The sequence below is a fragment of the Mixophyes fleayi genome, chromosome 5 (genome assembly GCF_038048845.1).
Source record: "Mixophyes fleayi isolate aMixFle1 chromosome 5, aMixFle1.hap1, whole genome shotgun sequence".
In the NCBI taxonomy this organism is placed as follows: Eukaryota; Metazoa; Chordata; class Amphibia; order Anura; family Limnodynastidae; genus Mixophyes; species Mixophyes fleayi.
The window spans coordinates 32,889,024-32,902,602 of record NC_134406.1 but is presented as its reverse complement, the minus strand read 5'-3'; the positions used below and the strand labels follow the sequence as shown (position 1 = coordinate 32,902,602).

Here is a 13,579-nt window from a genome sequence, read left to right as displayed (position 1 = left end):
TGTGTTTTTGATGCCCTTGGATATAACTGTTCTGTGTCATATCCAAGGGCATGGAAAACACACAAATCTGTCAGTTATATAAAAAAAATTGTTTTTTTAAACCTACGAGCGGAAGACAGAATACAATGGGGGAATGCAATTCGGCCGCGCTCAACGCAGCATTAAATATATTACGCGGCTCCCTGACCTGTGAGCAAAAACCAAGGCTAAAATTACATTAACGGTTAAAATGCGCACTATTACCATATTATCAGCAATAGTGCGCAGGCTGCGTTACTTTCATCAGTAACGCGGCCAATTGATTCCCCCTTATGTATTAAATAAAGTTAAAGGACTGTACAAGTCAAAGGACTAAAGTCATCTAAAAATACAAAAGAACTTTAATGAAATGATCTAATCTAAGTAAGTTGTTTGCTGGGGATTTAGTTAAGAGAGGTTGAAAGGCCCAATATAAGATTATAAGTAATATCATAACCAGGGTTTATGGGTATGTAAATGGAATTGTTATATCCTGCACTTGTGGTAGATACACTCTTAGGGCTAGATTTACTAAGCTGCGGGTTTGAAAAAGCGGGGATGTTGCCTTTAGCAACCAATCAGATCTCAGCTTTCATTTATTTAGTACTATCTACAAAATGACAGCTAGAATCTGATTGGTTGCTATAGGCAACATCCCCACTTTTTCAAACCCACAGCTTAGTAAATCTAGCCCTTAAAGATAAATAACTTACCTGATCTGATTTGTAAGTCACCATAGACTGATAAGCGATATCAGCAACAGCAAAGATGTGTGGAGGGTTTGACGCCCTCTTTGCACCGATATATGTTTGTGAATGCTGTAAAAACAGAAATGGCTTTATCTTACGCTGCTAAACATAAAACAAAATAAACACATTAAAATGAACTGGTAATTGAAACAATGTGATTCTTTACAATCTGAAATTAAAATGCAGCTATTATGCTATATATCTTACAGTATATTAACTCTCAGTGGTTGTAGAAGTCATTGGTACAAATTGCATCTTTCAAAGAAGTGGCAGCCTACACACTTCAGGCCTGCGTCATTAAGGACAGCCAAGCAAAAAAAAAAGGGAGTAACTTTGCACCTTGGCAAAACCATGTTGTATTGGAGGGGAGGTAAATTTAAAATGTGATGTCAGAATAATAGTTGGGTAGGGCATGTTCTAGATCAACTTTAAATTTCAATGTAAACATAAAGCTATCAAGTATTTGTGTGCTATATGAATAAACAGCCAGCATTTAACTTATGTGCAAAATAATAAACTAATTTGCACCCCTTGTACTGTAACATGGTTTGTCCAGGAGAAACCTTACTCATTTTTTTGCCTTACTTTCCTTAATTAATTAGGCCCTTCATGTGCTTTAAAACCTTAAAATATATATTTTATTGCAATACTTAATGTATCTAGGATCTAATAGATGGATTTCCTCAAGTCTCTCCAACCAACAGTAGATTACATTTCCCAGCTATAAAAGGCACTCTAATCTCAAATATTTTCTTTGCTTAATTGCATCCAGTGCACGAGGCTGAATATGCCAGACATACTTTTTCCTTTCCCTCTGCACAGACTGTACAGCGAGCTTAAGTACTTGTGACTGCTTCCCCTCTGCTTGCTGAGCAAGGACGTAACTATAGCAATTACAATCCACATGACTGCTACAGGGCCCGGGAGCACAGGAGCCCTAGAAAAAGACATGTGCCTTAAGGTTATGCCTTCAGAAGACATTTATCCAGGCCTCTCTATGATTTGGAAAAGAGGATAATATGAGTGTATATATAATTCAGAAATATGTGCCATATTGCTGCTAATGCAATTAATTCTCTGCCCTTTAGGATAATGTTTGGGGATTGAGCAGATATTGTGGTGGTTATGACTTTATAATGGTCATAGAGGGCCCCATCACAATTTTGCTATGAGGTCCAGACATTTCTAATAACTCCCCTGCTGCTGCTCTATGTCGTATATTCTTATATAACTCGTGTTCTGGTCAATTACCATTGTTCCTGTGACATAATGCACTGCAGCTAGACCGTGCCGCAAGCTGTTGTATTATGAGACGAGTATCCCATAGCAACAAAATTGACAGGAGGGTTTGGGGAGAAGTTAAGAGGATTGTGGGACAGAGACCATAATGGGAAGGTTTAGATTACCTACTAACAGTAACACCTTTGTAGAAACATATACACTAAGATATAATTATATATACACACATCTATACAATATTCATACAAAGAAGAAGAAACTGAGCAATTAGATTTCCCCTAGATAAGAGGAAAATCAATTTACACATACCGAACAGTTACAGTTACAAACAGCAGACTATGATTATTAAACCAAGAGGGACCAAGGTGGGAGTTGGTATTTCAGTATATGTGTTTTAAGTCATAAGTTATATTATGGTGGAAAATATTGTCTAAACTGCAACTGCGGAATTAGTGGCGCTATATAAATAACTGATGATGAACTGCATGCCCTGTAATTGAGCCTCCATGACAAAAGGAATGTCATTCACATAGGGTAAAAAGTACTGGTCTCTGGTAGTGATATCATCTTGTCATTTTGGGGGACTATTTATTATGGGAAATTGTTTTTGGTTTGAATGCTTGGCAGTAATGGAGAATACTTGTCTGAAGAAAGAGTTCCAGGATTGGTTGTCAGCCCAAGTACGCCCACGGCTGCTAAGCTCATACACAATCAGTATTTCGATGCAACTGGGAGGATTCCATTGCTTTTAAAAGCCTCACGGCCTTAAGTACATTTAGGAAAGTCTCATGTATGTTCAGTCTCCATCCCTGTCAGCTCATATAAGTACCTCGGTCTGCAAAGTTTAATCTTGTTTCTGCAGATTTTGTGCACAAAGAACCACACTTCAGGAAACCCACCATGAGCCCAGGTTTGCCCATTATTGTATGCACAATGGTTTGTTCAGTATGTCACAAAGCACATCCATGCACAACTTTGTAGAAACAGATGCACACTCCATCAGCCAACTTACATTACATCAGCACTTGCAAGGCATTTACATTGTGCCAAGGTAAAACTAGTTACCCTTACTGACACTAAAAGACAATTGGAATATCTGAAAATGCTAAATCATGCCATCATTTGTTTTCTATTTCCCCAAAACTCAGACTAGAACATTTATTATGGCCGAACCTGTGGTGAATAGAGATCCAAACTTCGGAATGGATTGACCGCAACAAGAATGTCTCCCACATAGGTATATATCTGATCCCTGTTGTAACGTTTTTGTAGCTGGTCCGTTACAGAATTCTAGAACAGAGAAGAAATGATAACAATGAAAATAAGCTACAATATTTGAAAATGATTGCGATACAAGACTAGAGCTTAGTCACATATAGTCTAGCAAGTGATCCTCAACAGTACAAAAATAATTTCTGTAGGAGCAATTTCTTCAAATACAGGGGTTTATACAGATTATTAATTTTGGGGTTATGCAGATTATAGTTTTGTGTGTCGTCTTAATAAACTTTAAAATTTGTGAAAGAACTTATTTTTATTCCTGCGTTCAGTAAATGTAAAATGTGATCTGACTTGAAGAAAGATCAAAGTGATGTGATAAAGAAAAATTTTACTTTTTAATTTATTGAACAAATAGGTAAAACGTTCACAAGACCTCACTTAAGAAATGCGCTCAATGCACAATGTAAATCTCCTTGGTTAAGATCCAGTCCATCTAGATGTGCATGTAGGTGTGCACAGAGGTGAAAAAATGTTGTGTGCAGGGCCGTCTTTTCCACTGGGCAAGATGGGCAAGTTCCCAGTGGCCCCACGTGCAAGGAGGAATCTTTCTAAATTAGAAAAAATAATCCTGCAAAAAAAACAAACGTATCTTTTTGCGGTCACGCGGTCAGGTCAGGTGGCGATCCAGATCCCACTCTTCCATAATCAATACATAGGAGAGTGCATACAACCTCCACACAGATAAAGGGCGTGAGTCAGGAATCTAACTCATGATTGTTGGAAGGTGGATTGGCTAACCACTAAGGCAGTGTTCAGTTGGAAAAATAAATACATTCTATAGACTAGAGCGAGAAGCACAGCAATACAGCATGCGCTAAGTGTATTAAGATGTGTGCTGTGCATATTTAGTTGTAAGTAGGGGTATTTTAATCGAACAATTCTTTTTGAACAGTTTAGTGTTGTGATTCAGCGCTGCTGCTATAGCTTTTTTGGACTTAAACATGACCCAGAGCTTTCTTTAATGAAGCTCAGTCATAAATTTAAGGAAAACGCTAAGCATTTCTTATTATCTATCTTACGGATCCGTAGGTAAACGCCTACTCTTCTTAAGTCAGTACGATCTCCGCCCAATACCCGCCCTTTCCCAACCCTTTTTTCTTAAGTGATCAGAGAACTTCTTAAGTGAAGTTAAGAAGGATTTTCATCTTAACTTACTAAATTCTTAACTTATGCAGCGGATTTTCCTTCTTATCTCCCTTTTCTGGGCATACACAGAGACGATTTTCATATTATCAGCAAAAAATGGCAGATAAGATCAGTAATGAATCAGGCCCACCATCTTTGGTGTAAATGTAGGCACAAATTGACAAAAGATGATTTTGTACTGCATATGGGATATTTTGCCCTTTGTAAATGACCCCAACCTTCATTAACAGACCTCAGTCATGCAATAAGTGATCTGGTTACACAGCCCAAGAAGCCAAATGGCTAGATCACATCCAGGTTGTCTATTTATGCTTGTGGCTAAACTAGACACTGATTCTGTTAGGCCCGGTAGTCGGCCATCTTAAGTAATCCTTAAATATTGTGTATATTAGTATGTGCAAATTTAGAAATTAGTATTTTTTTCTTAACAAGTCCTTTCTTAACATTGTTTTCACAAGGGTAAGAAAGTTATAATAAATACATTTGCTTTTGGTAGATGAAGAAATGTTAAAAAATTATCAGTGTTTTCATTTATTTGTAACATTGTAAAGATGTAAAATGATGATTATGAGAATATTGTTTTAACACTAGCAACAAAAAAAATGAATGTATGATATCTAATACCTGGAAACCCGGAATCCAGGAGTTCCAAAATTAATTAATTGCTGCTGCTCAGTGATAGTCATAGAGCCTCCATTTACAGTACTGTGAGAAGCACTGACACACAAGACAATGAGAAGGGGGGTGCCATACACACAGACATGATCATTGAGTGTTTCCTTGTACAGGCACTGTGGGGAGCACTGACAGTGAGGAGGTAGTGGTTATACAGACAGATATGATCATCAGACATCTTTCTGCTGTCACTGTCAGAAGCGCTGATATACAAGGTAATAACAGGTTTCTTCATTTGGGAGTAAATCATCAGTTAGAGCATATCCTGATGTATCTAGTAATCCTCTACATTGAGTGTGTGATTCCATTGCTGTATTAATTCTTTCAAAATTAATGAAAAAATGGAATGCCTGCCACCAAAATTAACATAATTCTGAAAAATCACTTAATGGCTATGCATCTAAATTACATTATTTGAAATTAGTTTGATGGATAGTTTCTACTTTGAAACTTTGAATTCTAAGTGCAAGGACATCATGACATGTCAAGTGTGCATTATGGTAAGCTTTCCTGTGCAGGGATCCACTTTCATTAATACACTAAAATCATGTTGGAACTTTGGACAAAATACCTGATCACTGCACCTGGGAAATTTGAGAGTCGGCAATTCCATATCAGAAGGAAAATTATTGGCTGGCCATCTGCAGTACAGTTGTTATCAAATACTCAAATACTCAATTAAATTCACCTGCAGTCCAGTTGTAATTAGATAGTCAATTCACAAAGGAAAGTAGTAAAATCCTTTAACAGCACCATTGAAATATGTTCTAACTGCCTTTGATTGCAGGGCAAGGGACATTTAATGAATGGATAATAATACTTATTGCTATTGTACAAATTAGCTTACCATCATATTGAAAGAAAATAGCTCTAAATATGTAGTTTAGGTTTTAGGTTATAATTTGTATTTTCAAATCCTTTGGTTTTCTTTAATATCAGAAATATAACCTATAATCAGTTATCTTCATAAGTTAATGAAGTATTTTGCTTGTGACACGATCTATTAATATTGATAGCAAAAGGTAATATTTTACATTAACTACAAAGTGTTTTAAATTCTCAAGTTAAAGAAAAGAACATTTTGTAACTGTCAGGTAATTTCACATCATTAGTAATTTTATCACAATGTATTACAAGGATCATAGCAACATCATAACATTCTCTTAAATACATTTTTAAGTGAAAATCAACTTTCTGTTGTAAAATCCAACTGAACACGTATGCATAATCTTCATAGTTCCAAAGTATAACATTGTTCTACAGATAAATAACAAACATTTTATAGTGAACTAGAAAATTGTGTAAGTTCAAAACTATGCATAATTATTTTTAGAAATTATTAAGCCTACCAATTATCAAGAATTCATATGAATCTATCTCATATCCTCAATCTATCCCATGACTATTTTACAACTATATTGACATGTATTATTAATTAGAATTTTACTTTAAATTGAATCGTTTCCAAAATTCTTTAAAAATGGTTAGGTTGCATCAGTCATTCTTTCTGCAAACCTACATATAAACATCAAAATGCTAATACAAATTAACACACTAAAGACATAAACACAAAAGTTATAGAAATTTGTTATCTATACACACTATTTCTATAAAGTTGTGTCTTTAGTACAGATTTTTCTGAAATAGGGAAACGTGATGATTGTTAGTTTTACAAATATATGTGGTATGGGAACTATTATCCAGAATGTCAGAATAATTGTTTTCTAAGTAGGGACGTTTTCCATCCTTTTAAGCACCATGTGTAAAATAAACTACACCTAAAAATTTTTACCCACACTATCCCAGCCTTTCTCCTATTCATTAAATTGATCAGCAGGGTTCCTCGCAGTGTCTGGAGGTAAAAGTACCCAGTGGTCATGCCTACATACTTGTCATCATTAATAGATAGATGCATTGATTTAACACATTTTCTTTAAAAAAAATATTATTTTTTTTTGGGGACTTTCTCAACAATAGATATCCTAATATGAGACTGAAATTAATGAGTAGTTTACAACTTACCCAAACTAATACTATTACATCCAAATAACATTACACAATATTAACACAAAAAAAATAAAGAAAGAAGTATACAATACAATTGAAAACATCTGATTTACATTGTGTCTGTTAAGGTGTTTACACTGAGGATTAAATGCAATTTACAGTACATTGATATCGGTAGGAAATTTAAGCTGTACATTTAAGCAAATTAATTTGTGATTTGAAGCATTGCATTCTGTACCAAACTAATGTTCTAAAGGAAACATTCTAAATAAACAACAAATGCAATAGTGCACCATCGTACCTGATCCAGGACCTCTAAGGTTGCTAAGTCATCCACATCATTCTGGTTGGGTGTCATAGAATCTATGAAGATGCCTTTCTTGGTATGAATCCGCTCATGCCTAAATAGCAAAAAAAAATATCTTCGCTTTAATAATAAAATGGACTTCCCAAAATGTAAACCCCGGCAATTCAAGAACAATGAGTTAAAAGGTAATAATTTCAGAGATCAGAGCAAAACAGGGTCAAGCAATTCATTTTACAAATTTAGAAAATGGTTTGACGGTGAAATAAATGAAGAATTGCAATTTGTGTACATTTGTTTGCAAGATCCTAGTCTTTTGTTTCCTCATCCATAACGATAGGGTGAGGACCTATGCCAAAGTAAGAGAGCCTCATTTGCAGTCAAATTATATACTTAGCAAAATTCAGCACAGGGGCCTGTGGCAGCTGTGTCATGGTAACAGAATATGCTTTGAATAAACACAAATCGTCAAAACGTTAAGCAATATAACTACTTGTGTCAGTTTCAGCTGAGTCTATATGAAGGGTCACCTTTATCTCACTATTTAAACTCAATGTAAGCCAATAGGAAACTGGAAGACAAAGTATATAGCTCCATCTCATGTTATAGAATCTGAGCATACAAATCTGCTACATGCTATATGTTCAGTGATCAGGACGTACGCTCAAATCTGGCCATATTTCACCACCTTAAGTTTTCCATGACTACAGTTTGAAAGAAGGATGTAGATAAGGAGAAGGTAATTAGCTGTCTTTAGCTTATGTATCAAATGTATACATTTTAATGTTTTATGTGAACATATAAATACGTTTTCCCTTATCAAATCCCACATTTGGGTGCAGAATCAGGTTTATTTATGAGTCTAGCCTGTACAGAGAAAGGAACACCTCAATCCACCCTGCGAACACCCCAAACCACCCAGCTCCTCCAATTAGGTGAAGAAGATGTTTGCATTCCCTCAGATCCGAGCACATTTGTGTGTGTATGTGTATGAGGTATTTTATAGGAGTTTGATTAGACTCAAATTCCTTTAAGCTTGAAGAATTTTGCCTACTGACCTTGATACCATTAAATCAGTGATGTGCTTTGATTCCTCGGTTCAAATGTGACTAACTCAGCCCAATTTTTGTTCCAGGACTTCCTGTGAATCATTTTAGTCATGCGTAGCAGCAAGTATATGAGAGTAAATGACAGCTAATACTAGAGGTGTATTAGAAAATTGTTTTTAAAAATACTCAAATCAAGTTGAAATTAGCCCCAGCACCAATTCACCCCACCAACTTCCTATCAGTAATCTACAGTTTTTGTTGGAACAGCAGACAGCAGAATACAGCAAGTTGCAGCTGATAATGTCATTAGAGTTACATTTTATTTGTATGCAGACGGCAGTTAGTGATGGATGCACATTTGGTCATCTCTGTGCCTGACTTCCCATATAATCTTCTCACCAATATATAAAAAAAAATATATTCATATTCATGAAAACAGTAGGTATTTACAAAATAGTGCTGAGAAGTATCATCACACCACAAACAAGGGTGTTTCAATGATCTACTGGACTACCATCAGTTCAACTGTTGTACAAATTGAATACAACTTTCCTTGCTGCTGCCTTCTCTGTTCGACTGCTGGGTCCACTGAGTATATTTTGACAGACGATCTTGACTAACCAACTGTACCAATCTCACTATATATAATCTTGTTATATCAAGGCAGTTTAACCCCACCTGCTGTAAACCAGAGAATATCAGGTGTGGTTGTGTGGTTTGATGGAGCATCCAATCCAGACTAGGGGCAAAAGCAGGATTTCCAGAGGGGGGGTTCCAAATGTTTGATATATAAGCTAAGCAAATGGTGTATATCTGTGTGTCTGAGTATGTGTGTGTGTGGGGGGGGGGGGGGGGGTGTTTATTGTCAATGGGATACACCCATAACTGTGCAGCCATGTATCAGCTGTGTATCAGTGCAACGTCAGTTGTAACGGTCCACCTGATTGGACGGCTGTCATTGCCATATAGTCATTTGCTGACTTCACTATATCCTCTTTACTTCAACACAGTTTTAGTTTTTACTTGTAGCACCTGTCCTGTAAACTTCAACAGAACTGGACAAAATCACCAGTGTCAAGATTAAGGAAATCTTTGTTTAACGTCAACATGTTAGGATCTGTTCTTTAGTATATGTGAACCAATTATTCAATTCCTCAATGACACTGGTTACTACAAAATGTAAATACAAAAGTAATAAATGTTTCTCATATTATAAACTGTAAACCCCTAACTAAAATTTGTAACTTCAATAGAGGCTGTAAAATTGTTATTGGCAATATAGTTATAACTCCAATTAATAGATCAGGATTTTAAAACTTCAGAAACCCCCCGTGTAAAGTGTGTGATTAGCTCCTATAGTCACGTTGTCACTGACTTCTCTCTTCTCACTGGCAACCTTGGGATTCCTCCGGCTACTACGTGCTGCTCGGCCGGCCCCTCCCCCTTCTCTTCATGCCTCTGCACAGAGTTCTGCCTGCACTGAGCCAATTCGTCTCAGTGGAAGAAGCCAGTTGTGCACAAACACAGAAGAAGAGTGGGAGAGACCATGATCTGAGCATGAGGGGGGATTCTGGGCACCAGGACCCCCCCCCCCCTTCTATGTGCGCACCTGCAGTCTATGTTTTATTCATGAGTTTATTTATGAGTCATCACAGCTGGGCGACAGTGCGACTCCATAACTACGAGCATGTATCATACCACATGTGCCCAGATTACCTACAGAATCATTTGTCCACCCTGGCACAAGTGACTGCTAAGTAAATACATATAGAAATAAGTCTCCTGGATGTGCAAATGATTTTTGCAGGATCTGAGACGTGTGTGTGTGTGTGTGTGCGTGTAAAATACATTTCTGGTTTATTATAACTTTTTTGACTGCACACCCAGCTACAGGAAAAATGAATCTTACTGGAACTTTATAATATAACATGTGACAATTAAACAAATACCAATTACAGTACATCCTGCTGTACATTTACTGATTTTAACCTGGCAAAGTAGGAATGAGTTGTTTACCTCTTCTTCTCCATTATCCCCATTTGCTGATGAATATCTATGAATTCCATTAGCTGCTTTTGAAGTGCTCTTTCATTATGTCTAATTTGCCTAATAAAAGCATGTTCCAAGAGATCACAAACCATCGGACGTTTTTCAAAGTCCTTGGCAAGGCATCTGAAATATTAAGAAAATGTGGAAATATTATGACAACAGTTTGGATTTTTTTTTATAACAAAAAGGCTGTACAGTAATAAAAACAGATGACAACGTATGCTTTAAGGTCATAACACTGGTGAGACATATATAACACATTTATTAAAGACTGATGGCAATGTTCTGCAGCTTTACACAAATTTGCTTCACAAATTTCACTCACGCACCTTTTATATAACACATTGTACCAGAATCTTACAAAATTATTGTGCTAAAAAAATCTGTAGATTAGTTATCTGCTGTTTTGATGCTAACAATTTAAACCATAATTGACCTGATCCTAAGAATAAATGTAAAAATCCCCAAAAGATTCCGGGTTGTTTCAGCTGACCTGAGAATTGGAAGTGTAGTGCGGTTCTATATAATAAGTCAGGTTGGAGGGCTTGTATTAGACATTTTACTAGGGTCAGAGGACCCTTTTTGCTCAAGGGTCAGAGGGCCTTTTTGTTATCAATCTTTACCTTTGACTTGAGCATTATGTCCACAAATTGGAAAAACATATAACCAAAATACTCACAGCAGCACAAATTATTTCAGATGGTTAGTGCACTCATCATATATGAGGCAAGTACCTCTCCTCTCATGTGATTTACTAACTGAAAAGAATGCTGCATGTGACAAGAGTAGGATTGTACTGTGAGGAGGTGAAGCAGAAAGCTTAGAGCTAGATGGTAGAAGGAACAGGGTCCCCAACAGCACAGAGTAATGATATGATGCTAAGAATTCGAAGCAGGAAGATTGTGGCGCCAATCTCATGTGTTTTAGGTGAATGGAATGTATCTACTTAAAAGTATACCGTCTAGAACCTCATACTCCACTTGCTATTTTAGAGAAAGACTCTTACTCCTTTTGGAACTAGTAATTTGCAGATTGCTAGTTTATTAATTAGTAGAGATCTTCGGACCATTAACCTGTTCATATGTATTATTTAACAGATAAAGTACATGAAGTTATATTGTACAAGGCAACTTATGCTTAAAAAACAGTAATAGCGCAAGATAGACTTATTTTCACCCATTAGTTCCTAAAAATCAGCCGTTTTAAGGGTAATTCCACCTTCAATTGAGTTTAAGGATTTGTCCACCCAAATGTAATCTGTATTGATGAACATGCTTCCTGCCAACTAAAAGATTGACAGCTGTCCGATTTAAGGGACCACTAACTTCAAGAGCTACAACATGACAACTCTGCCACAGGGGCATATTCAATTAAGAAGGCAGATCGCGGTTCAGAACGACTGAGTGCATAAAGTGCCAATACGGTACTGCAACATCGTGGATTTCATAGGGCTGCAAAGGGAAATCCGCAATGCTGCGGTAACGGGAAGTATGCAGTCACACATAACCGTGATCTGCCATTTGAATCATTTTATCAAATTTTACACTATTTAAATAGCCCTCATATTTCCGAATGTATTCCAGTGATCCAATTCCCTGATTTTACATTATCTTTACTTGCATTTTATACAACAACAGGTTCCAGATACACTTGTTTGTCTATTATTTTATATATAAAAATCATTGGTTTATTTGTTTTTTGTCTGTCGGTCATGCATTCGGACATCCCTACACCGATTGGGATGAAACCAACGATAGGTGGTCCAGTTGACTCCTGGCCCGGTTTTAGTGGGGTTAGGGTCCTGGTCGGAACTCCAGTTTCTGTACATTGGGCAGAACTTTGACCTGGGAGCTTGTTCTGAGCCTTCCACTGAAAGGATTTGGATGAAAACTTCACAGAGTGGTAACTTTGGATCTCCGAAAACATACAAGGTGGTTGAGGTTGCGGTCGGACCTCACATTTGTGTACGCTGGGAAGAACTTTGACCCGGAAACCTGTTCTGGGCCTTCCACTGGATGGATTTGGATGAAAACGTCACAGAGGGGTGGCAATTGGTCTGGTGTGCCTAATGGAGTGGTTGGTCCCGGTCGGAACTCCTATTGATGTATGGCAGGGGCAGGCTGGACTGGGGGGCAGGAAAGCATCTGCCCCCTGGGTTGGCCCCATAGTGGGCTACCCTGGATGGGTCACTTGGCTATCTGCATATTTTTTCCTTTCAAATGTTCCTAATGTTCATAATAGGCTGCTGAGCCAAGTCTTGCTCCCCTGGCTGCAATCTACCTGCCTTCCCCTGGTGTATGCTGGGCAGAACTTTGACACAAGGATCTGGTTCTGGATCTTCCACTGGATGGATCTGGATGACATCTTAGCTGCTAATTGTTTTTAAAATGTTGACAGTTACATCCAACTCCAAACTTAATAGCTTTAAGATTTAAACCCAGGCAACAACGGGTTCTTCAGTTTGTATATAATATTCTATAGAAGTCTTTTTTTGTGGTACAGTTCTGGAAGTGTTCAATACTGAGCTTCATGTGTTAGCAATGCAAAAATATCAAAACACTAAACATACAACATACAGGGCACATGTTTCTTGTATTCAAGTTATTTTACCTACTGCTTATCAGGCAAGCAGGGAAATATATAGAATTAAATATAACAATATAATGTATGTATTGTTTTAGTTGTTCTTAATAATAATGCAAAAAAATACTAATTCTCGAACAATAGCCCTAATATGTTCTAACACTTATATAACAAGTACATTTAAGAAACATGTAAATCTTGATGCGCTAAACAATCTGGGACAATGTGCACCTACTGCTTTGCATAGTTCTGAATAAAGCTACACCTCAATTTGTTTGCAGTAAAAAAATACCACATTCTTGCTTGAGTTTGCATCACAGAATTTGCATCCATAGATAAATATGCAGACATGCAAACAGTTATAGTCCTAACACAGGATATGCAGAATAAGTGGAATGCCTGAAGCAATAAGCCAAATAGAACCTGCATTATTAATATATCAATCACAGACTTTTTGGAATAATTTGTCTGTTTCTTGT

At 36.9% G+C, this 13,579-nt stretch overlaps 1 protein-coding gene across 1 annotated transcript in view; it reads right to left on the bottom strand.

Moving 5' to 3' along the window:
* The window catches only part of MYO3A (myosin IIIA), a 159,429-nt gene that overhangs the window by 101,893 nt on the left and 43,957 nt on the right, over positions 1-13,579 (bottom strand). Inside the window, exons 9-12 of the mRNA XM_075211975.1 lie at positions 10,485-10,640; positions 7,417-7,516; positions 3,180-3,296; positions 732-836 (exon numbers count right to left, since the gene is read on the bottom strand). Coding sequence (XP_075068076.1) covers positions 732-836; positions 3,180-3,296; positions 7,417-7,516; positions 10,485-10,640 — 478 coding nt within the window. The remainder of the gene's footprint in view (positions 1-731; positions 837-3,179; positions 3,297-7,416; positions 7,517-10,484; positions 10,641-13,579) is intronic.